The sequence below is a fragment of the Euprymna scolopes genome, chromosome 9 (genome assembly GCF_053919585.1).
Source record: "Euprymna scolopes isolate OS-2025 chromosome 9, ASM5391958v1, whole genome shotgun sequence".
Taxonomy (NCBI): Eukaryota; Metazoa; Mollusca; class Cephalopoda; order Sepiida; family Sepiolidae; genus Euprymna; species Euprymna scolopes.
This window is the reverse complement of record NC_136490.1, coordinates 13,253,621-13,280,619: the sequence shown is the minus strand read 5'-3', so window position 1 is coordinate 13,280,619 and position 26,999 is coordinate 13,253,621. Positions and strand designations below refer to the sequence as shown.

At 32.3% G+C, this 26,999-nt stretch overlaps 1 protein-coding gene across 1 annotated transcript in view; it reads left to right on the top strand.

Annotated features, from left to right (window-relative positions):
* LOC145284439 (UPF0598 protein CG30010-like) overlaps window positions 1-26,999 on the top strand; it is a 43,353-nt gene that overhangs the window by 4,494 nt on the left and 11,860 nt on the right. Inside the window, exon 2 of the mRNA XM_080133250.1 lies at window positions 26,941-26,989. Coding sequence (XP_079989376.1) covers window positions 26,941-26,989 — 49 coding nt within the window. The remainder of the gene's footprint in view (window positions 1-26,940; window positions 26,990-26,999) is intronic.

Below are 26,999 nucleotides of genomic sequence, written 5' to 3'. Positions count from 1 at the left end.
GTACAAACAGACAAAAGTTTATAGAAGCTAGAAGTAATTGTAAGAAAGAAATAGCGACGGCTAAGATAGAATATACCAAAACCATCAGAAAACGCATTAGCCTCCTCCCACTTTTTGCCAAAATATTTGAGTTCATAATTAACCAAGCTCTAGTCTATCACCTTACAGCTGCTAAACTTCCGACCAATCAAAAATATGGATTTAGGTAAGCCCATTCTATAGCAGATATCCTAACTGTAATCTCTGAATGTATATACCATACACTGGACAAAGCAGGAAAGGGTAGAGCAGTAGCCCTAGCTATATCTAAGGCTTTTGACAGGGTATGGCATGATGGTTTTCTCAGGGAAATCAGATCATACGGTATTACTGGAAGAATACTTAACATATTAAATCCTTCTTAGATAAGAGAAAAATCCAGGTTGTCCTCGACGGTCGTACATCTAAACAATATGATATAAATGAGGGTGTACCTCAGGGGTCTATCCTTGGACCTTTATTATTCATGATATTCATAAATGACCTCCCTGATAAAATTGTCTCTGAGATAGGAATATTTGCTGATGACACCATGCTCTATAACAGGCACGAGAGGACAGCAAATGAATACATATCTAAGGAAATGGCAGAAACTCTATAGGAAGACCTCCAATCTGTAGTGAAATGGGGACAATGCTGCCAAGACTAAACTTGTTTCCTTCAATAATTACAAGAAACCTTCTCAACCACCAATAACTATGGCTAAAAATACATTACCTGAAAGTACTTTGTTCAAACTCCTTGGCTTAATGTTCACAGAGAACATAAGCTGGAACAGATACATTGCCACTGCAAGGAAGGTGGGCTCTCTCTAACGTGCTAGAAAACTACTTATGCCTGAAAGTATCCTGTACCTCTACAAGGGCACCATTTGCCCATGTATGGAATATTCTTGGGCTGGAGCATCTGCTACTAGGCTCTCGCTCCTGGACAATGTTCAAAAGAGAGTCGCTGATCTGATAGGTCCTGAACTGTCATCTAAGTATCAACCTCTGTCCCATCGACGAAATGTTGCATCCCTCTACCTGTTCTCCAAGTATTTTAATGGTGGATGCTCTGACAAACTACAAGCTCTTGTGCTCCCTTGACGTAAGTACTCCCGACAAACCTGACAAGCAGCAAAATCCCACCCCTACACAGTAGAAATCCCTAGATGTAAGAACGCCTTCTACTCTAATATTTTCTTCCCCATAACTGCTAGACTCTGAAACTCCCTTCCGGGTTCCTGCTTTCCCAATTGTACTGACATGCAGAAGTTCAAGTGTAATGTGAACAAACATCTTGCTGCTCAACTCCTCACATAGTATCCCTGCAACTTATGTCCCCGATAGTAGCCTCCTACATCAAAGTGGCACTGTGCCTTGTTTGGAGTGAAAACGGAATGAAAAAAAAATAAACAGAAATAAGTGTTTTTAATATGATTATCAATACACACAAAAACAAAATTATAGGAGTATAAATAAGATTTAAGAGGCAATCTTCTACAGTATTTTTCATGGACTCTGAAAAATTCGATCATTAAAAAAACATTATTTTGGAAATCTTTTGAAATTTCAAAGGCGAAAACTTTAAAATGTAAATAATAGATTTTTTTTTTTTTTTTTGTAAAACTTAAATAATTTTAATATACTTTGCAACTTTTTTTTTTTTTTTTTCGAAAATATTTAGAAAAATCGTATAAATCGGCAACAATAATTCAAAATTAAATATCATTCCAGTATATTTTAATTCCAGTATATTTTAATATGTAAAAAAAAACTAAGATGTGAATTCTTGCCCAAGAAAAACTTCTGATAAGATCACATTATGGGGAGAAGACAAAATTTGAGAATTTTTTGTATATTTTATATCAGTTTATATATAGTTCAGTTTCTTTTAAATAAGTCTGTAAAAAACTTAATGAAATTGATCCATTATTTGAGTTTTTTTTTTTTTTTTTTTTTTTTTTAGAGAATTTTAAAAATCGCATTGTTGTCATTGTTTATGTCAACATGTGTAGAAATGACATTAGGTTCTATTTTTCCTTTTTTTAGTTTTTTGGAATTTTTTGAAAATTCACCAGTTTTAAGAGAGAGTAAAAAAATGAGATTTTTTTTTTATAATCTTTCTTGAGAATATAGCAAAAATTACAATGAATCAATTTTATTTTCCAAGTTTTTGCTGTGGTGGTTGAAAATTCTGCCTTTATGAAAGTGCCATATTGATTTTAATGATTAAAATCAATTCAGCACTATTTATGAAATAGGAAAAGAAAACATTTAACATTTGTGCATTTTAACACCTCAGCAAATTTAGAAAACCATTCTTAACATAGAAACTCTTCTCTTGCCGTGGATAGAAACCCTCTAAAATGAAAACAATTTGCTTATACATATAATCTTCGGAGAATCTTCACATGCACAAATGCTATACACTATAAATTAGTGCATAAATCAGATTTGCTAGCAAAACTGGTTGCAATATTGAAAATAAGCGAATGTACTAATTTCAAAATCGTTTTATTTCCTATTTCATATCTAATTCTAAATTGATTGTAACACGAATACGTTCAGCATGTCATAATCTTTAAAAAATATAGGGCAAGTTCAACCTAATTAAAAAAACAAACAAATATATACAGAAAAATTGGGCAGAAGATGTCTTCTAAAAATCAGATATATTGATTTAGTATTTTTTACAGATATAGAAAATCATTTTATTTATTTATTTTACGATTTTTAACGATTTACTGATAATTGTTACTATAACATGGTTGATTTTGATCTCTATTTCTGGAGAGGCTGTTAAAGGGGAAGTAACCAGTGATGAATGACTGACCTACTCACTTCTTCATTAAATTTTTTTTTTTTTTTTTAATCTACTTTATCAATTTATTTTATTTTTACTTTTGTTTCTTTAATTTGATTGAATTTTGAACAAGAACCAAAATTACAATTTTTGAGTTACTGCTTATTGTCTTTCTGATAAAATTATCACATCAGAAAACGTTTACCTTTTTATTTTTGACTAAATACACAGTGCCCCTTTTAGGTTACTGGATTTTACCCACATTAAAAACACATCTTGTTAACTTGTGGAAAGGAAAGTAAATAGGAACCACCTGTTGAGTCAGTATTTGTTATATATTATTGAATATTTATGAAGATGTTTTGAAACTTTCATTTCTTTTTTTTTTTTTTTTTTTTTTTTTTACTTCCAATATTCTGTACATTGGTAAAGCAATCCTATTGGCAACTTTTATTCATCCTCTGTGACATCATCTTAAATGATAAATGCTTTTATGATGTCACCAGTCATGTACTGTGGTAGGATAACAACATTCTCTTAAGAGGTGAGACTATCCAAAGTTTATATTAAGTCAAGAAATTACTAAAAAAAAAAAAAAAAAAAAAAATGGACAAACTCCTTTCTAATTTACCTGATTTAATGGATCTGTGTTTTTGGTATGTATTTATAATAAATAAAAACAGTACCCGTCCCAGAAAAGATAAAATAAATTCTACAAATGAAACGGTTTTTTGCACAACTTATGAAGATTAAAATCAAGATATAATGATGCTAAACAAAGTCATGAATTTTTATTCTAATTTGTTCCCAGATAAAAGAGGAATTGGACTTAATAATTCATTCCCATTTGTCTATTCGTTTGTTCACACTTTTCTCAATAACCATGCCTTGGATTTTTTTATGTTTAGCACAAACATTAGTGATGGTGAAAATGAATTTTTGCCAGAATGTATTTTCCGGTATAACTCTGGTTGGCTCCCTAGGAGGCATTATAGTGGTAAAATTGCCTAAAAATTGTCTGTCCATTCATTTGTTCACACATTTCTCAATAACCACTCCATGAATTTTTAAAAAAATTTGCACAAGCATTAGTCATGGTGAAAGTAAATTGGGCTCTTTCCAGACTTATTTACTCATGGAGGGGAGCCAACATGCTTAATTTGTTTTGATCAAAATCCATTTTCTAGAGTTTTATTCTAGAAAATGTCTAAAATTTAAGGCTTAATCTACTGTGGAAAGACTAAACTATTAATCACTGATGCAGTGGCCATCACTTGGGCCTAACGTACTGTCTTGCTAAACTAAATCGAGTGATAGACATATATGGGCTCAGCAAAGAAATCACTGTGGACATCATTTAGGTTTTGATTTCGATCTCGGCTCAAGTATATATACATTTTACTTACAAGAAGTGAACGGTTTAGTAAAAAAAACAATACTCACATGCATATGTCTCGGTTTGAATGAAAATATAATAGTTATGTATATTTTACGACTGGGCAATGGTGGGCGGCCTGCTAGTATATACATACATACATATACACACAGCCTTACTATTGATTTTTATTTTTTCTCGCCTTTGGCCTACAAAAAAAGTAGATTGACCAAGATGTGGGAGAGTACCAGTAAATGAAACAATTGACAATATATATAACAATCCAACCCTTCCTCCACTTAAAATGAGTTCAACAATCCTCAAGAAATTATTAATAATGTGCACAACTAATGTTCCATTTTATGATCATCTGAGAAAGGTGAATGGCATAGCTATGGGTTCCGTATTAGGACCAACATTTAGTAACTTTTACATGTCCAACCTAGAAAGCAAAATATTTAATTCAATAGAGAAACCTTCCATTTAAATTATGTTGATGATATATTAACTCTTGCTGATAGCATAAAAGAGAATATTTAAAAAGTACATTTCAAAATAATTCAGTCCTTAATTTCACATATGAACTAAATACTGATAATAAAATCTTGTTTTTTAGATGTTCTCATTGATTCTAGTAGCGATGAATGTATCACCTCCATTTGTAAAAAAAACTACATCCATTAATTCCTGCATTTTAAATTAAATTTTTTTTTTTGTTTTTTTAATTACATTTTCACCCCAAATAAGGCACATTGCCACTTTGATGTAGGGGGCTACTATCAATGACATAATCTATAGGGGTATTATGTGGGGAGTTGGGCAGCAAGATGTCAGTTCATTTTAAATTTTAAAAGTGAATGTCCATTCCATTATAAAATTGCTATAATAAAAAAATCTTATACATCATGTGAAGGTGATTTTCTCAAACTAAAAAATATTCTTTAGCGAATTAAAATATATAAAACAGGGTTTAGTCAATAACCAGTTCCCAAACTCTCTTGTAGATAATAAAATAATAGCAAATAAAACTATCAGCAACTTAAATCAGACTACTAATATCCAACGAGAAAATTCTCAACCTATTTATATATATTACTATAACCAGTTACACAAGAACTCCAAAACTGATGAAAGTATTCTAAAAAAATATAATCCATCGATACGTAGTTCCCAACAATAACAAAAAAATAAAATTCATTATCTATTATAAAAAAACTGCAGACAACTAACCTCGTAAACAAGAACATTTCACAGACAAATAACTTGTTGGAAAAAACCAATGTAGTTTACCAATTTAACTGCCCATTAGGAGAGTGTATCTCTAATACTGCTAACTACATAGGCTATACTACAAAAACGTTGTCGCGAAGATTAACTCTCCACCTATCTGACTCCAGTTCAATATCGCAACATTTAAAAAAAATGGCTCCCATCATTCTGAATTTTGAAGAGTCATGGTTGAAAATACTAGTCTTACAAAGCGACAATGATATAAATAGATTGAAAATACTTGAAGCGTTATATATAAAAACAAAGAAGTCCCAGATAAATAATGTAAATTACGACTGCAGTCGAAATATTTTGAAATGCTTAGGGTTATAAATTTTAAATATGTATGTATGTATTAAAAAAAAAATTGATGTAAATATCAATGTGAACCTCCTGTTAAAAATTGTCTGCCCACCTAATTCTTAATATACACACACACACACACACACATCCTTACTATTAATTTTTTATTTTTCTCGCCTTTGGCCTACAAAAAAAGTGGATTGACCAAGATGTAGGGGAGAGTGCCACTTTCCATGAATTCCTCCACCTTCTCTTGATGCTCATCTTATAATGCTGAGCATTCAGCAAGGAGGAAGTAAGCACCATCTTTTGGAGGTTTTAGCATGACTCAAGTGAAAATTGAACACCTGTCTATGCCGTAAGACATTTAATTAAGGCATCTTCTTTCAATAACTTCCTGTCACTAAGTTACATATCACGGCATTCATACAGGTTGAACTGAGTTGGCTTTCTTCGTAGCATACACTATATCTCAAACCATAACAGCTCAGGTGCGTTAGTCCTGGGCAGCAAAATTGTATGAAATGACTAGCCACTTGTGATTCCACTACTTAAGACAAACCATATACTGGCCAAAATGCGTTGCAAGGAACTTAAATCCTATTCTGAGTTTCTATTTAATTCATAGATAGACTTCTGACAGATACCAACACACTGTGTCAGTGTGGACCTGGGAGTATTGTTAACCAAGGAACTCTTCTGAAAGCTCAATGTTAAACCCCCAGCATGTCTGTCCAACACGCTTTGTTAACCCACTTGCAATTTTTTTGCCTATGTCCATCACTTTTAACTTGTGACTAAGATGCCATTTTTTGCCTAGTACGTCTAACTCAAAAAGCCTTCACAATCCAATACTTGACCATTTCAATTTCATGGGTTTCAATCTGTGTTGCTGATTTAACTCTAATAGCTTTTGTTCATTGTTATTGTTCCCTGTTTCAGGATGAGCAGGTGGTTCTGTTGTGTTGGTACATTCCATTGTTCTCATGCCACAAATGAGATCATGTGCACCAAATCTGAATTGTTATATATTTCATAATGGAATAGAAGACATTTTCATCAATCGTTTGATCTCTGGAAATGAATTCACAACAGGAAGTTGAGGTGGAGTATTATAATCTGTAGTAGTATTATAATCAATTAGCGGAGGTACCCGGCGTTGCCCAAGTGTAGTGAGGGTGGGGGATCAAAACAATAATAAAAGGGAAAATAAAGAATAAGTGAATGAAAAAATGTTAAAACTTTTCAAAAAATTGAAAAAAAAAAAAAAAAAAAAACGTGATGGAAAAATAAAGAATAAGCAAATGAAAAAAATAGCATAAATAATCCTGTTTAAATATTAAAACTTTAAAAAATTGGAAAAAAAAACCAAAAAAAACAGTGAACATGATGGGAAAAAAAAAAGGAAAAAGAATAAGCGAATGAAAAAATGGCATAAATAACCATGTTTAAATATTAAAATTTAAAAAATCAGGAAAAAAAAGATGTCATTTATGACGGCACGAACGTGCAACCTTAAGATAACGATGCTGTCACGATAACCATTGCTCCACAGTGGCATCAGCAAAGTAATGTCATTTTTTTCTATTTAAACAAATTCAAGAAAGAACTTTTTCTCCGCTTGCGTGTTTGGCTAAATTATCATGGAGGAACATTTTTTTTGCTACACTCCTTCATTGCAAATAACTATTTCTATAGCAAATAATTGACCGTTTTTTCTAATTCTCACATATTATTCGACCAAGGCGTCACCCTTTCAGACGGTACCGGTTTTGACCCAGTCCAATGCGTCTGAGAAAAGTTTTAGGCAGACATACTTACATTCAAACAGACAGGTGAAATTTATATAATAGATTTTATTTACTACTGTTTTCAGAACAGTAAATATGATAAGTTGGTTTTTGGGCCAAGGCTGTAAGTGTAGTAACTGTTCTGATGCTACACATTCATGTTAACATAACGAATACATATGTACAAAGAAAACATGCACCTACGCATACTCAAAGCAAACACAAGCATGCAAGAAAAACTAAAAGAAAAAAGCAAACACACACCAACACATCCAAGTTTACGTGGCTTAATAGTTTTATGGCACACACAAACACACACACACACACACACACACACACACACGAACACATCTGCACAGACACACATACACAACACAGACACACTCAAGCAAACAAAAACAAACGCATCCGCACGTGTATGTGTGTAATCATAAGCACACGCATGTGGAAGTTTATGTGACCTATTAGTTTAATGGTACATACGCATGCACGCGCATACACACACACACAGCAACTTTTTTTTTTTTAATGTGTAAATACATGTGTAATGTGCTGTCGGTGTGTTTAATGCAATAAGTAATAAGCCAAAAGGTTTCTCTTTCGTATGTATGTAATCAGAAGAAGCCATATTGAAATGCAAGTGAGCGTTCAGTTTTGAGGCTGATACTGTTAATCTAGAATGTAGGAATGCTTAGAGTTCAGTCAATCATAAGCCAGTGTATACGGAAAGGGAGACATCATTAAATCTGTAGATTTAAATGGTAAGAGTATGCAATGTGTATGAATTCAGCGGTTAATGATGGCGTAAACACAGGGAAGTAGGAAATGGTATAAATTCACGCAGTGAAGAATGGGGTCGTAAGAGGACTTATAGAAGAGGGGGGGGTTGGAACAACTTCCTCTGTAGGTTATGACGATGATGATGTCGCTCATAGGAATAAATGTAATGTTTTAATATTACGAATTAATGTGTCTAAAATGTTGTTCTATAGTTAAATAACGTAATGGCTAATAGTGTAAGCATAATAAATTTGTATGTGCATCTGTTGTTGTAAACTTACGGTACTTTGGTCCAGAGGGGGAAAACTGCACGTCTTTTATTATATATAAGGATGTAGACGATGAAATTGGCAATCCAAGTTCAAGTCCTATTCCATTAATTGCACTCGCTTAGATTTGGAATAGTATTAACACCCCCACTCCCAGCTGTAGATAAAAACTGAACTGGCACATTTGGCAAAATTGTAAGAGTGTTTTCTAATGGGACAAGTGTTCGATCCTTGGTTAAGACATACGAAAAATTAAAAAAAATGATACTTGATGCACCCTTGCAGCATTATAAGGGGAGAATCAAAGGCAAGTATAGTAATCCTGGGAATAGAGTGATGCCCTCCCCCTACACTTTGGTGTTACAACTAATGAAAAGAGAGCCTTTGGATCACCCTTGACTATAGTCAACCAGTTCAGTAAAATAGCAATTTGTGTTTAATGAATTGTTTACAATAAGCATTGTATTTTGATGTTAGTTTTTGATTTGTTTGTTTTATGGCATATCAATGCTTTGTTGAATGTTTACAATCTTTTACTGATATAAAAGTGGGATACTTCCTAAGATGGAATAATACTGCCACATATGGAGAGGTGCCACTCTGAGCACTCTTTCTTGCACGGAGTACAAAATCATTTTTGCAATCTAGTAAGAGGATGGATAATATCTTCTCTTTTTCTACAACGCTTTTTCTCACAGAAGAAACATTGCTGGTCTTCTGTTACTCTACCATTATTTCCACTGTTTGGTTCCTCTTTGTAAGACATTCATAGCAAGAACTCTACCTTTTATCACAGCTGCAAAAAAATACTTTTCTTACTTCATGTGAAACAGAATTTCCATGAACAGAGTTTATTTCCACAAAATTGCCATTTTTGGAACATGTTATGATAGGATTACTTCCTCGTGTGCTACAATATGGTCGTCTTTAAAATCCAATGTCCATAAATACTTGTCATAAACTATTTTCATTGTGACGGTACCTTCAGGTAGGGGTCTCCTAAGAAGATTCCAACACCGAGAGCGCGTCTTGAAAAAAATAAATATAGGGTGCCAGTTGAAAGTTATTCAGCCGAGATAGCACCTGTCCAAGTTCGGATCAGTGATATCGTCATGGAATACTTTGGTGACATTCACATTAACAAATGCAAGGCAACGAAAAATGATGAGGAACACGACGACATTTATATAAGTGTTATAAACATGACAATTTATTTATAAAACAAGGCTGGAGAGAAAATAATGGAAAACAAAACAGGGCAACAGGACAATAATTCAAACAAAAAAAAAAATCATGCAGACAATGTTATGGGATAAAGAAAGGGGGGGAGATGTGATACTTATAATTGTTCAAAGAATATCGTCTCTTATTCTCTTTTCCTTCCTTTTCTTTTTCAAATGGAAATCAATGAGGTGCGTAAGTAATGTTCCAGGAGGTGGGGGGGGGGGGTTATAATGAGAAATTTAAAGAAAATAAAGATTCTCTTTTCACTACTTTTTTTTTTTCTAGGAGTCAATAATAGATTGTTCATGGGCCGGCCAAAGGGAGGGTCCAGTGATGGGGAGAATTATTTAGAGAGTTGCTTCTTTATCTCTTTCTTTTTCTTTTTATATGAGGCACATAATAGTTCAACGTAGTTAGCTATTTGTACGAGATGGGAGTTGGACAATTTGAAAAGTGTACTTATCTTTCCTTTTTCTGGAGTTGCTGGTCCGTATTCCGACGGCGTGAAGTTTCACTAATATTCATTTCTTGCTTTTCGTTTTTCTTTCCCTTTTGTGTGTTGATAAGCAATTCTCATGACTGACTTTTAAATTCCAACCATTGCGTGCCAAGGTATGACCATTGTCTCCTTATCGGCGTGATGTGAGTCGACTGGGTTTTTTTCTACACCGTGCGATCTCAGTCCAACTATCTCGTGCCAAGGTATATCCATTGTTTCCTTATCGGCGCGATGTGAGTCGACTGGTGTTTTTCACCATGCGACCTGGGCCGCGGTGTCTATAGGTTGAAGAGAAGAATCACCACACATGTGATCGCGTCTGCGCTCTCAGTCCGACTGATTAAATTTCCCGCTTTTTCTTTGCTTCCAGACCGGTTGGGGATAGGGATGTTGTATCAATGACATCCGCTCAAGGCTGGGGTGGGGGTGTGTCATCTCGATATACTGTTGCCATAATAAGTTCTTGATGAGCCGTTCCATATAAGTTATTAAATTTACCAAATTTTCATTACTAATGATTACTATATTGACCAAATTCTACTGTACACTCTTTAACCCTTATCCTTGAGTGGCCTCTGTGCCTTGATAATGTGATGATGCCTTTGTAAAAAAAAAAAAAAAAAACACGGAAAACTGGGTCATGCCGTCTGGTCTCGCTTTAACTACGACTGATTGTGATATGAGAGTGTGGGGGGGGGGTTGTCTGCTTGATTAATATATATATATATATATCACAAATAAAGAGGAGGGGGGTATAGCCATTTCTCTTAACATCATACAAATCAAATTTTGTCCATACTATTTATCATTTTCAATCCTTATATTCTTTATCATTCAACTGACAATCTATCCATCTCATTAACCCTTTATCCTTGAATGGCTTTTATTCGTGATAAATGAATAGAAAGAGATATCGAAACACAATCCCTCTTCTAAACAAATGTAAACGATTCATTAAAGGGAGGGTTCATACGTTTTTCTTCTGGTATGATAGTAAGTGACCGCATTAAATCAGATTGGATTTGAAATATGATTTAACTGATTCTATACTCTGCTTAACTGTACTGAAAACTTTGTTTTCCCAGTCAATAATAAACAACAACAAGCAAGGGAGATCACTCTAAGAACCTAATATGAACAATAGAACTCTATCTTATTACAAAGGGAGATAAATTTACATTACTGGTGTCCGTATAAAACATAAAACAACTTTTCAAAGGGAACCGTGTTTATCTCTATCTTTACTATTATATAAAAGGAACTTTGTGTGAGAGTTCATTTCGTATCGATTCCGAAACAGCTGGGCTGATTTTTTAAAAATTTTGCACAAATGTACTTTATGTGCCTGGCAATGCTTTTAGAAAGGTTTTGTATTGGAATGTCTTTGATAAGTATTGATGATCAAAAAAATGTGATGAATGAAAGAACAGACAATTTTGACTATTGTGGATTAAGTAACTGAAAAATGGGCGATTTCATCGATTTTAATGACAATAAAATCTGGGAGGGGGGAAATATCCTCATTCATTCCCGAGCAGTGTCGGGTCTCCCTGCTAGTATTAAATAAATATAGTAAACAGATACCCTCTCCTAAAAATCTCATACATAATCAATAATATTCTAAAGAAGAATTAAAAACGGCATATACTCATGGTTCTACCACAACTGAAAAGAACTTTCCATTTTTTTCGTCCATGGATCTATTATCAGACAAAATTTTTATACGAGAGTTTCTTTCCAAGAACTTTCTAACTGTGGAACGCATTATTATGGAACTTCCCTGCTGGCTGCAATATTCTTTTAATTGACTTTTTCATTTGATTTTCTTTAAAGAAAAATATTCTCCAGCTGATAGTAATACTAAAATAGTGAATATCTGTTGATTTCAAATTATTAGTAAAACTAAAATCGATAGATCATCCCTCACAAGTGTATCTTTACGTTTAAGAAAACATCTGCACATTTAACGTGTTTTTGCGGTAATCGTGAAAAATAACAGCTTTATAGTTAAATATGTAGAGATTTAGAATCGGAATCAGGAATTTAATATGGAATCAGTAATTGTATCGGAATCTGTAAAAATACTTGGATCGTCCAATTCCTAGTTGATATGCTATAAAAAAAAAAGCATAAACAGACTGTAATTCTCAATATATTACCCAACAAATCTTGAGAACATTTTTTTTTTTTTTTTTTTTCATTATACAGCTAGTTTCCTGTGATGGTGAACAATTTCCTAAGTCTTCCACTTGACTTAAAGCTTCATCATATTTATTTATTTTTTCATTAAAAGGAAGTCACCACTTATCAAGGTTCAAAGGCCACTCAAGGATAAGGGTTAAGGAATGCAAGGTGATAGTGTGGTAATTATTAATCATGTAGATTGAGTAGAATTGGGTCATTTAAAGGGACGGTTCAACAAGAACTTGTTTACATTGAACTTGAGGGCTACCATATTGTTGTCGGCTGGGAAGCAGGCAAGTGGAACAGTGTTCCACAGATGGGTAGTTCTAGGAAAGAAGCTTTGTTCATGAAATCTGCGTTTAGATTTAGGCACGAATAGAGTGGAGGAAATTATTTATAGTGGTTGTAACTAGTCGGGTGTTTTTTGCGAAAGTTTGACAGGAGGACATAGAGCTTAAACAAACACTTGCCATGAAAATAACGATAGGGCAGAGAGAAGTTTGCAACATCTTTTTTGTGAGAAAGAGGTTGCAGGGAAAAGAAGAGTATCACCTACTAGGTTGCAAAGCTGGTTTTGTACTCTGTCAAGGCAGAATAGGGAAAAATTCCAGCCCATATCATCCAGACCTGATACCATCACCCCTCAGATTTTTTTCTTATGAACACCTCGTAAAATTTAAGTCAAAACTAAGAGAAATCTGTATTTTCAGGTATATTTGAATAGAGGAACCCATTTTTTTTTTTTTGGAGGGTTGATTTCGATCCAGAAACAAGAAATCGTTATGCGTTATGAAACCCTATTTTGGAATCCGGATGTTTTAGAAAATTTGCAATTTTGTGGCTAAAAATAATACTCTTAAGCCTAAATTTCACCCAAATATGTTTTCAAGGATGAGAAATCCAAAAATCATAGTTAGAAAGGCACCAAATGAAAGGAAAGACCTCGTTTTGACCAATTCATGTGCCACTGCGGCACTTTTGAAGAGGTCGTTCAGTCCTCCAAAGCAGAGCAACAAAAAGGATAACTGTGGTGCTTTTCCTGAAACAACTTTTGGATTTTTGAAACAACATAGGATGAAACTTTCATAAAATCAAAAAATATTTCTTGACATTATCACTATTCTGGAGTATTTAAACGCCAAAATTTGGTATTTTCCAAAAAATTTCTCGGTTTAAGTAAGATAATTATATTTGCAATAGACTAGTGTGATCTCCTTGAGTAGTAGAACAAAAACACAGAAAGCTTTGCTGAAACATCAGAATGTCAAGTGAGAGCTTGCAGACCAGCAAATCTGGTCTTTGGGGGCAGGGGGATCCCCCACCTCAGCTAGAAAATTTTTGTCTAACTTTTAAAATAGTTTTTAAAAGCTTCTTAACAAATTTAAAACAATTCCTCTTGGTCTAAATAGCTAAAAAAACATCACTTTACCCTCTCCCCACACTGTTATGGATCTCAAATGGGTGTCCAAAAATGTATCCCCTGTTGCATGTTTGGAACACAAGTGGGAAACCCTGTATTTACAGAAATTTTGCCGTTGTCATCTTAAACGCCAGGAGAATTTGGACGGTTCAACAGATTGCATATGCATCAATCAGTATTCTATTGATTATTATATATTACGAGGAATAATTTGCCTAGTGGACTAATTCACAAAAAAAAACGTTTTAAATAATAATAATAATGTGGTTCATCAAATTTCTGTCTGTTTGTTTACAATATCATGCCAGCTGATATTTGGGCTTGACGATGAATGCCCTGGAAAAGTCACTTCTAATTAATGCTTAGTTTTAAAATATGAAAACAAAGAAATGGTTTGCGGCGATTTTAGTACATTGAATTCATTAATAAGAAAAAATTAAAATAAAATGGTGAGGTACACCACAGCTTGAACGCGGGATCATTCGATTTGTAGTTGAATGATTTACCACAAAGCTATATCTCCAGATTATAATAAATTTGTTGTTTTAAGAAATGATTTGCTGAAATTTTATTATCGTCCTTGGCCAGTGTAACATAAAATATTCCCCTGTAAAAATTATTCTTCTTTATCTATAAAAGAGAAAAACTATTTTTAAGATCAGATTTTTTTCTATTTTCGATACTTATCTGATGGATTTTTACACAAAACATATCTAAGAACACTACCAGACATGTACATTAGCTTTATGTGAAATTTTCAAAAGATAGACTCAGCCGTTTTGGAACCTTTGAGGAAGGAATACATACACATACATACATACACACATGCACACACGTAGTGAATATTTTATATAATAATAGAGATTTTTATATCATTTTTTTCATGCAACAAATGTTCACAACTCTTATTGGCCATGTTTCATTTCGATGCACTTTCACATACATTCCTGTTAGACTTTTGAACTGACAATTTAATTCAAGCAACTTACTAAGTAAGATAGCAGCTCGTCTGTATATAAAAAGCAAAAGTGTTGCGCGCATTTTTGTATGTTCAAGAAAGGCTTGGGGTGGGGGGATTGCTCTCAACCACATTACTATTTTTTAGAACTTTTTATATACTTCCTAGATTATAATATCTACGATTTGTGAACGGACATCATTTCTACATTTATTTACATCGACTTTTATAAAATTCACGTTATTCCGTCCTTTCGCGTGTTTGCTCGTCTTTTTCGTATAAATAAAGGGAAACTCATAAAAGCAAAGCCGTCAGCGGCCTTTCGTGCCGCGACGTCTTGAAAGCAATTAGATTTGATCAATGTTGGGAAAACCCTTCATATCAAACAATTGCTATTCATTTGAAAGTTCCCCCTTTTTGGGGGTAGCTTGATTTCCCCAACATTGTGGGGAAACAAATAGAAAATAGATGAAATGGCCAAAAGCTGAACTGGCCTTCAGCCAACATTCATTTCTGCACCTGTCTGAACTCATTCACTTTAGCAAGTCAACTTTTTGACTGACATCGCTAAATTTGAACGCTTTTCACTTCCTATGGCTTCGTAGTGTAGCGGTAAGATGTCACGTTTTCTTTCATTTTCTTTTTTGCCTTCGCGTCACGGGTTCAAGCCTGCATGTTTACTAACATTTTTCTTTTTTTGTGCTCAACACGCACCTCCAAACACCAGGGCACTGCTAGGTACCCCCCGCTAGTATTGAATAAAGTATGTAAATTGATTATTGTTTCAACATTCAATAACCCAAAAGGGGTTGATATGCTGTTTTATAGAAACACCACTATCAGGCATCTGTTTTACGATCTTGGGTATGGCCTTAAAATACATCTTATAGAGGCCCTCTTTGGAAGCTATATGTAGTTGCCCCTTAATAATCATTGCTCCCAGGTCCACTTTGACACAGAGTGGCAATACTTGTTAGGCCGACTCCTAGATGAAGCTGTCTGAAGATACTAACTTCCTGACCAAAAATGCACTAAACATTGATGTTATTGTTTGTTTTTTTTTCCTGTGCAAAACTCATGTTCTGCAAAATCAAAAGCAACAATTTTCTTCTCCAAAACTAATAAACCAAACAGCATAAATAAATCCTTGAAAATCTAAAGAAATTGATGCATAAAAACCTTTACCAAAATTACTGAATTTGACATCCAACAACCTGAAAAGAGTTAATGTACAACAAACTAACATTTTAAAGGATTCTATTCCCAAATTTCACACAGACTTTAAAAAATATAAATAAAAAATTAAAGAAAAGCAGGTGTGAATGTTTCCAATGCTGCCGCACCTGGAACTCTGATTCATGAGAATTGTGGTTTATTTTTTGTTGCGCACACACGATTGCATTTCCTCCATAGTTTGCTTAGAACAGGGAGAGTCTTGGAATTTTTTATTATCACAATTCATACAAATATTCACATATATTTTTGTTATGAAGTAAAAAAGCAATTGTTTATTTCATATATTGAATCTTTCCTGACCTAACCAGAAATGTCTTTGTTTATTTCTATTGTGGAAATAAATAGGAAACATTTTCATTCAGAATCAAATATTTTTGTTTATTTTGACGTGAACTACTGCAACGACAAAAAAAATAAATTGAGATGAATGAAACCCATTACAAAAAGGGGGGGGTACGTTTTGGCTTTTGTTTTGTTAAATGGGTTAATGTAAGACTTATAATGCTTTCCATGCAAGAAACATTTATTTATAAAAATCTTTTTTCTTTTAGTATTTGTTAATGAGTCATCCACACATAACTGAAAGCCATCTGAGGATAAGGGTTAGTGAGATGGGTATATTGACAGAACAATGAAGAATATTATGAGAAGATTGAAAATAATAAATGCAATGAATAAAATTTAATTATTTATGATGGTTCATGACGAGTATTTCTTGACATCGAATTTAAAGACGACCATGTATTTCAGTTTGCAGCGAAGCAAACATTGGAAGTTCTTGGTAAGAAACTATTCATAGTAAGCGTTATGTCCACATACCAGAGAGAGAGGGTGGGAGTAAAGAGTAATGAAGGAGGGATGGCTTTAACTGAGCATATGCTAATGTTTTCTTTCTCCTTCTTCTTCCTTACTAACCAGTGATGGGACGATTGCAATATATTTTTTTCTCAATTCCGATACAACTACAGATTCTGATTCCGATTCTTTATAAATCTCTAAATATTTAACTATAATGTTATTTTTCCCCGATTATCGTAAAAACACATGTTGAATATGCAGATATTTTCTCGAACCTAAAATACACTTGTGGGGGGGTGGGGGGATCTATAGAGTTATGCTTTACTGCTTGTTTAAAATCAATAAATATTTATTTTATTATTACTATCAGCAGTGGGAGATTTTGTTTTAAACAAAATAAAAAAACAAAGACAAAGTAATCATTTTTGGCATCGGAAAATTGGCACAAATTTTTTTCCAATACCAATTTCAATACCCAAAAATGTTCTGATTTTTCCGATTCCAATTAATCATCATAACGTCATGGGAATAACAAGAATTGAAAGCGAGTGGATAATGTTAACAGAAAGAGAAAGAATCGAAAATTGGAAGGATTAGTAAACCAACTCCTTATTTTGCATATTTGATTATTTATTTACAAACAGTGTAACTTTTGGATTGTGATGACTCTGAAGATTTGGAATTGATGTATAAAGTCAGATTGGAGATCTTCGTCTGAGCTTGTATTCATCCTTAAACTTTCAGAAAGAAAAAAACTCACTCGTCTAGCTACAACAACTATCAACAATTGCCCCCACACTCTGTGTGTGCCTAAATCTGAACGCAAATTCCATGAATGAAGCTTTTCTCCTAGAATTCTGCTCCGCTATTCTACTTTCTAGCTAATTACAATATAGTTGTCTTCAAGTCCAATCTAGACAAGTTCTTGTTAAAATGTTTTCTTAAATCATCAAATTCTACCAAATTTCCACCACTAACAATCACTACGCTGTTGTCTGAGTTACCACCGCACACTCATTAATTCTTATCCTCAAGTGTCTTTCAGGTCTTGATAAGTGGTGACTCCTTTGTAATAATAAAATGCTGAATGTGGGAAAATGAAGAACAATAAGAGAAAAGAAACGATCGAATCATCAACAAAAGATGTATTGTGTCATAAAGATGAAAAATATGTATTCAGTAAATGGACTTTAAAAACTATAAACGTACAAACATGTTTTAAGTTTTTCTGAGGAATTCTATTTAAACAGGAAGAGATTATATTCATTTTTGTTGTGTGCCTTGATTATTGATCATGTTCATTATGATATAAAAGTTAACTGTTCCTTTTTTAATCATTACCTTCTGCCTATTTCTTTTTTTTTTTTTTTTTCTTTTTTTAATTGAAAGCCATGTTTAATTTTAGAGTTTCCAATGTGTAGCGTATCTGTCTCAAACTCTTAAAGTTTTGCATTCGAAGAGCAAGATTCATTCTCGTGTGAACACAAAAAAAAATATGTGTGGAATTTCTAAAATATCCAGTATGTTTTTTGGAGTGATTTCAGTTTCTGAATAGTTACTAGGAGAGTGTGGCGCCATTTGATTGATCTGTTCCTATCGCTATAAATAGAACCCTCCAATTTTCTTTAATCATACTCTATTATATCAAAAATATTGCAACATGTCTTTTAGCGCATATTGTGTATTACGTCTTACACTGTCATATTGCAAAACTTGAGGAATTCTGTTTCAAGCCAAGCTTTCTGGTAAAATATAAATATTAATGTGTAAGGTTTAAATAAGAATATGAGCATAACATGATTTTTGTCTGGGTCTTAACAGTCCACTTTAAATATAGCAATGATTATAACTATAGTTATTAACTTGCTTGGGATCCATTACATTTGAATTATTTTTAAATATTTTCATGCTCTATAACTACACATTTTTGTGTTAGGTTCAATATCTAAGCGAAAAAAGCAAACCAGGAATATTAACTTTTACTTATTACCTAATTTTTCTTTTTAGGTGTTTATTTAATGAATATCTTCATTTTAGTGAACTGCCAAATCAGATTAAATATTTTTTTTTAATAAATTGTACCAAAGTATGCTAAGTTATTATAAATAGCATAGTATAACAATAACAAATGAAAATTAGTTAGAAGTATAGATTGATTTGTCAGCTTAAATGCTAATTAGGTCTAACTTTTAAAATCCGGCAGACATAATTTTATATATTAGAGATATAATTGATTCTGTCTTAAAATGTAGATGTTTATCTTGTTTCAGCTTGAGTCCCATCCCAACTGATGTTTTATGATGTTGCTTTTTTATAATTAGACCACAACTCAAAAAGCTTATTTTTTTAAATTCATGTTCTTATCATTCCAAACTCTTGAAGCAAGTAACCTTAGAATTTTCGGTGCATTCTATAACAAATAAGTAGTTATTTTATTTGAATTTAAAACTTATGTAATTCATGATAATATTATACTTTTCAGCCATATTGTTTCGCTTTTGTTTTTTAACATAGAAAATACTTTCTGCTTTTGCATGACAGCGGTGTTAAAAGAACAGTATATGACGTCTTTTTTGATTTAATTTTTTTTTGCTGTTTTTTTTTTGTTTGTTTTTTAAGAATTTTTGTCTGTTTTTAAAACAAATTTATTTTGGAAGACATTTTAAGGGTTGCATGAAGTGGAATGAAATGATGGATGTGTAATATAAGGTTTAAAGCTAGACTTAGATCTGATGACCTCAGAGGAAGATTAAATCTGTTCAGTATAGGAAGATGTGTGTAGGACAAGACTATTAGTATGGTTACACTGTAAGAATAGATGAGCGTGTTTGGATGACTAGATGTAGAACAGTTGAGGTAGGAGCATCAACTTGCGAGGGAAGATCAAGAAACCATAAGAGGAAGTAATAATGGCAGATTTAAGAGAAATAAGGATAAAGACTTGAGAGTCAATTTTTATAAAAGCTGTCCAACACTCACAGAAGAGATGTTGCGAGTTTGTCTCTGATGTATCGTTATTTTCATGGAAAGTGTTCGACTGAGCTTCAATCTATGGTCCCCCCTCGCCAAACTTTCACAAGAAACACTCGTCTAGCTGTAAACACTATCAATAATTTCCCCCACTCTTTATCTGTGCCTAAACCTAAACGTAGATTCCATGAACAAAGCTTCTTTCTTAGAACTGCATGCCTGTGGAATTGTCTTCCGTTTTCCTGCTTTCCGGCTGACTACAATATGGTTGTGTTCAAGTCTAAAGTAAATAAGTTCTTGATGAGCCGTTCCATATAAGTTATCAAATTTACCAAATTTTCATTACTAATGATTACTATATTGTCCAATTTCTACTGTACACTCTTTAACCCTTATCCTTGAGTGGCCTCTTGATAATGTGGTGATGCCTATGTAAAAAAAAAAAAAAAAAAAAAAACACTAATCAGCATGTGAAACAGATATTAAACTGACTATGATTATAATAATTAAACAAGGATAAAAAAAAGTAAGGTGTATTTAAGTGTGTTGGTATGTATGGTCTTGATGGAAGTATGCATTCTCTTGAGCACTGTTCAAATTCATTCTATACAGAAATCTGGAACTAAACAAGGTTTATCCTAAAACTAGCAGGGCTACCTGGTATTACTTGAAACAAAAGTGTAACGTAATTTCTACCCCTCTCCAGCGTTTGTCCCCTCCTCTTCCCACTCCTGCTTTCTTCTTTGCCCAGCCTATTCCTCTCTTTAGACATGCACATACACATAACTTGAGTAAGGGAAATTACTCTGAAAAAAAATCACATAATAACATTAAAAGATGTGTGTATGTCTTGATTACATTAAATGATATAAATAGCCATTTTGATCAACAAATAATTAACCTTAACCAGTTGCTATTGCACAAAGACAGCATGCATTATGCCAGGTTGTACGTCATAAGTCAAATACAAATAGACAAAAATTCGTAGATGCTAGAAATCATTGTAAGAGAGAAATAGCGACAGCCAAAAGAAAGCATGCTGAAATAATCAGGGAACGCACAAAATCGCAAAAGATAGGAACTCGCGATTTCTGGAAAATCTATGATAGCGTAGTGAATAAAGGGCAATCAGTAATTCCTTCACTATTCAACCACCAGAAGGTCTCATGCACGGCAACAGAAGGCGGAACTGCTTGCATGGCGATTCGCCTCCAACTTCACCTTAGAGCCAATAAACAACTCTCTCCCAAATTTCCCTATATCGATTGAAGCCACACTAGATGATGTAAAAATCACCCCTTCTCATGTCCACGATATTATAAAAAAAATTTAAACACCTTCAAGGCATGTGGGCCTGATCTCATCATTGCTATACTAATTAAAAAATGCTCAGCTGAACTAGCCTCCGTATTTTCCAAACTCTACAATAAATACCTTGCTGAATCTTGCTTCCTTCCCAAAATAGCTGGAAGATGGCCTCTGTGGTACCAGTGTAGTGAAAGGAGTGACCCTCTCAATTAGTGCCTTGTTAGAGGTGGACGTGAGTAAAGAAAAAGAAAAAAAACTTTGTGTATTTTTTCAGGTCACAGCTGGACATATAAACAGACGTTTGTCCTTTATATCGTAAATAACTTTGTACTACTTACATTTTTAGCTCTACTTCCATTTGAACTTTTTTTTATTACTAACAGGCTATCTGGCGTTGTCGGGTCATAAAATATGCATAAATATATTTAATTCATGCAAAAATTGAGACGTGTGCATGCGAGTATTATGTTTTTTCTAAAAACCGTTCACTTCTTGTAAGTAAAAAAAAAAAAAAAAAAATACTCAAGCTAAGATTGAAACCAAAACCTACAGATAGTGAGTCAAGTATGGTAACCATTAGGCCAGCTTGACACAATCTTTAAATGTGTTTTCAAACCTACTTATTCTTAACATAAATAATCTGTAATGTGAACAATTCATGCACACGTATTTGTGAAACAGCAAACAGATAAAAATCTGACAATCCCTGTGTACAATTTTAAGCCCTTAGCAACCCTTTTTTTCTGGATGAAAACTGATTAAAAGTTTTCCATATGTCTGAATGCCCTATATACCAAATTTCAAGTCTGTTAATCAGAAATTTGTTGAGTATATAGGTTGAGAATTGTCCTCACACACCCACACACACATTCTTATTTTTACAGATATATAGATCTGTTTATTTATTTATTTTTTAAAACATACTAGAAAAAAAAACATTTAATGTCAGTTTTCTTTGAAGCATTCTAGGTGCCGAGTATATATCGTTATGCTTGACTGAACCTTCCCTGGTCCAATTGTCTTTTTTATTTCTATGTTCTGCACCAATGCGTTTCCTGTTTTCATAAGTTGCCTCATTTCTTTATCCCATTCACACATAAAAAAAATAAAAGGTATTCTTAGGATGAATCGATTCAGTTAAAACGTGACCAATAAAAATGCTGTTTTAAACTTAAGCATGACGGACTAACTATTATGCATGAATAGTGTTGGAAAGAGAATGAACCTATAATTTGTCAACATTTGTACGTGAAATAGCAACTTGTCTTTAGGCAACTGTATCCAATTAATCATTTATAATAGTAGTTATTATTGTCTAGCATTAAATAATTAAAAAATGGTTGATTTATTTTTTACAAAAAATACTTTTATTCATTGAATAAAAGAAATATTCCAAGTCAACAGGGTTTACTTATAAACATATTTTCTTATTTAACACATATGCACTCGACCGGTGCCTTCTACTGTATTGAACATCTAACCCTTATACTTCACCAACATCTAAAGTAAGATGTGCTAAGTATTACCATCACCATGGCACATAAAAAAATTGAAATATTTAGTTTTAATAAATGTTTATTTATTGAAAGAGATTCTGCACTTGTTTAGCTTTAAACCATTAAAAAAATTTTTTTTTTTTCCATTTGATCAGATTAATTTAACACAATGATTTTTATTATATAAAATGGTAACGAGAAATGTTTCCAAATAACTAGTAATCTTTTCAGGGTTTTTTTCTGGATATCAAAGGCAACAAAGTATAAGTCATTGTTGAGATGACTTTTTCCCTGTCGATTGAGGTATGGCTTTGGTCCTTTCAAGTTTTAGGGGGTCCATCTTCCAAAACTTTGCTTTCTCCTTTTGAAAAAAGGTTAGTTTATTGCTTAGTACCTGAGGCACTCATAACACTGAATGCTAACGAAGCTGCCCAAGCATATTTTGTAGATCAGTGCTTTTTTATTTTTTATTTTTATTTTTTATTTTTATTTTTTAGTGTGCTGGCTCTTCAGTCCCACTTTTTGATCTTTGTGTTATTTCCTCCCATCATGGGATGGAGATAAGTTTAAGAAGACAATCTTCTTTTGAAGGGTAGTTTAAAAGTTAATGATGTTGTTTATTGTTGATGAATAAATTTGCATATTCACCTTTTTTTTTCTATTTTTTTTTTATACATTCTGACAGTAGTTACAATGAAGAAACAACTGTTTTGCATAAAAATAAATATTTGTATAATGAAAATTCATTTTCTAAAATTGAAAATTGGTAATTTAATTGGCATTAATTTTGTATTACTGAGACACAATGAAAAGTGGTTAATTTTTGTGTTCATTTTTCAAATTAAAAAAATGTTACAAGTATATTTTTTTCTTTTTGTATAAGAAGTAAATAGAAATGGATTTGGATTTTTCAATGGAAACAATATTATTGCACTAATCTCAGTATGATTGGCATTTTCAATCAACACCAAGCCCAATAACATTGTCATTCAGTATAAGAAATTATAAGATAAGTTGAAATTTTTTTTTTTTTTTTTAAGTAAAGAAAGTAAATTTTTGCGTCTGAACACGTTAAAGAAATATGAACGGGCTGATATTGCTTTATTATATACAGTTTAATATTTATTTTACATAAGAAAAAATATTGTATTCTATTAATGGTATGAAAAAGACAAATGAGATTCATGGGCCATGTCTACAGAAAAATCGGAATAGAACAGATTAGTTTGATGGGAAAGGTTGTGGGTAGAAGAAGCAGAGGACGACAGCGAGAAACATACGTTTACACTCTGAATACTTGGGCAACATAAAAAATGATGAGCAACAATGAATTCATGAATGCCTCAAGAGAGAGATAGATGGAAAGCCATAGCTGCCAATGCTTGTAACATTTGATGATAATTCTTTTAAATTAAAAAATCACAAAAATTAAAACTCTATTAGGTAAAACAAAAATAAAATAAAATTCTATTAAATTAAAAAAAATAGATCAAAACTCTGAATGTAAAGATCATGTGTCTCTCTTAGAAGAAAGTGTTTGGACAGTGGTGAATAATGCATCATACACTTTTTGTATATTTTTATTTTTATAAACTAAATTGTTTATGAACTCAAACTTTAGCACCTTTCTTTCTAATAATATCTTAATATAATAGCATGTGTGCTATTTTCTGTGTCACGTTTACATCCGGGTCATTTAATTGTTATGGATTTCCATTTCTTGTCATAAATAATTTTACTAAAAATTCTTCATAAGTTTTGGTTTCAGTTTTGATTATAGCTGATTGCACTTAAGTCATCTATTGTTTCTTATAAATAATTTTATCAAGAATTCTTCATAAGTTTTGGTTTCGGTTTCAAGTATGGCTGAAGGAACTCAAGTTATATATATATATATATATATATATATATATATATATATATATATTCATAAGTTTTTATTTCGGTTTCAAGTATGGCTGAAGGAACTCAAGTTATATATATATATATATATATATATATATAATATATATATTCATAAGTTTTTATTTCGGTTTTGATTCAAGCTAATACATCCAAATCGTATGGATATATTTTTTTATTTTTTAAATTGCAACTTTATAATATATAAAAATCGATAGAACATTAAGTCTATAATAATATATAAGAAATCTGCAAGAATGAAAATATATTTAAGCGTACTTTATGACTAGGCTTTGCCGGGCGTTCGTGTTAGCTTCTATAAATACTTTTGCAGTTTTAACAAAAGAGATACACTAATATCAGAGCATCTCCATTTACACGTAACATCTACAGTATGCCAACATCAATTTATTACATATGAATTAGTCCCCTGTGTATTTCCACAGGTCCCACGAGTAATATATATATTCTATATTTATTATATATATATGTGTGTGTGTGTGTGTGTGTGTTGTATTTTATGTTCAAGGCAAATACCAAAAATAAAATATGTCTACATTTTTGAAGAGGTTACTTGAGAGAAAACTTGATCTAAATTGGAAGTGAAAGTGTTTGGTTCTTCTACCAATAAATCATTATTACTTCACTACAATATAATGATCCATTCTATTTTTAATTCATTTTTAATCTAAGGGAATTTCTGTCATGTCCCTTCAAAAAAACAGCAGCAGGCATTTGAAGCTGATATTATTTTACTCTAGTTTTCATACAGAAACAACTCCTCTTACTACTCCTTTTCATGCTTTTTTTATTAATGATTTTAATTCGCCAGCAGACAGATGTGATAAGTCAATACGATATGATAAATCGTTAACTCTGATTGGCTAATAAAGTAATGTGGGAAATTCAAATAGAAAAAAATGCTGAAACAATATGAAATGATAAAAATGGACACTTTATTTTAATTTTATTAATAGAATTAACAAATTTAGTTTTTTTTTCTCATTCTTTAAATTTGAATTAGAATATATAAGTCTAAGAAATCAATACACTGCAACATTTTTTTAAATATATTTTTAAAATAAATTAAATTTTTTAATAAATAAATATTTTGTTTTTCAGATTATTGTTCTCATATTGAGTGTCATTTTCACGTTTTGGTCAATGTAACATGTACTAGAATTGCTCATAAGAACCTGTGGCACGGTGGGTAGAATATTGGGAAAAATTCAATTTTTAAGTGATATTCTCCTGAAGGTTAAATGTTCAATCTTCAATGTGTGAAACCCAAAAATACAATTGCGAATCACTTAGGACTTTTATCCAGTCCTGGCTGATGGAACAATGGTATGCTACCCCATGAAGTAAATAAATGGTTCCATTTGAAATTCCATGCAGATTCCTGAGTTCGACAGAAACCTTCCCAAGTTTGACAAGATACACCTAAAGAAAGTCGGAGGTTACATCGACCGAAACATTGTGAAAATGATACTCAAGATGAGAATAATAGTCCGAAAAATATGAAAAAATATTTATTTAAAATACAATTTTGAATAAAATATACTTAATTAAAAAAGAAAAAAATACTGAATATTTATTTAAAATAAATTTAAATTTTTGATAAATATTTATTTAAAAAAAAAAATTCTGCATTGTATCAACTTCTCAAACTTTGAATGAAAAGAGTTTAATTTTCAATGTTTATTGTGAGTTTAGAAAGTAAATAAAATACTTTTTACTCACTGTAATGTTTATATTTGAATTGGAATATGTAAGTTTAAGAAGCCAATACAATGCAGAATTTATAAATATAGGACATACTAATGAGGGAGATGACCAATCACCTAGATTTTTAAATACGAGACACAATTTTCTTTTTTTTTTTTTTTCTTTTTTTTTTTTCTTTTTTTTTTTTTTTTTTTTTTTTTACTTTGGTTCGTCCCAAACAAGACACATCAGCACTGAAACCGAAGAAACTGCAGTAGGAGCCATACCTACAGGGTCATTCTAAGTAGAAAGCTGTGCAGTGAGATGTTTGTTCACATTACATTTAATTTTTTGCGTGTTGGTGCCGTCAGGGGAAACAGTGAGCAGGGAGTGAATTCCTTAAGCAAGCATCTGGGGACTTCTACAGTGAAGGGGTGGTATTTTACTGATTCTCTGGTCATTCAGTGTATTTACTTAAGCATGATATAAGCACCACCCTTCACATTCACCACGCTGCCCCATATTAGATTCCTATTTTAATTAATTAAAAATTAGTAATTATATTTTTTTTATAGTCTTTGAAATGTACACATAGTTTAATTTTTTTTTTTTTTTTTTTTTTATAGTTGTTTCTTGATGATGCAAAAATTAAAAACTTCACGTCGTGTTTCAAAGGTAAGTTTTG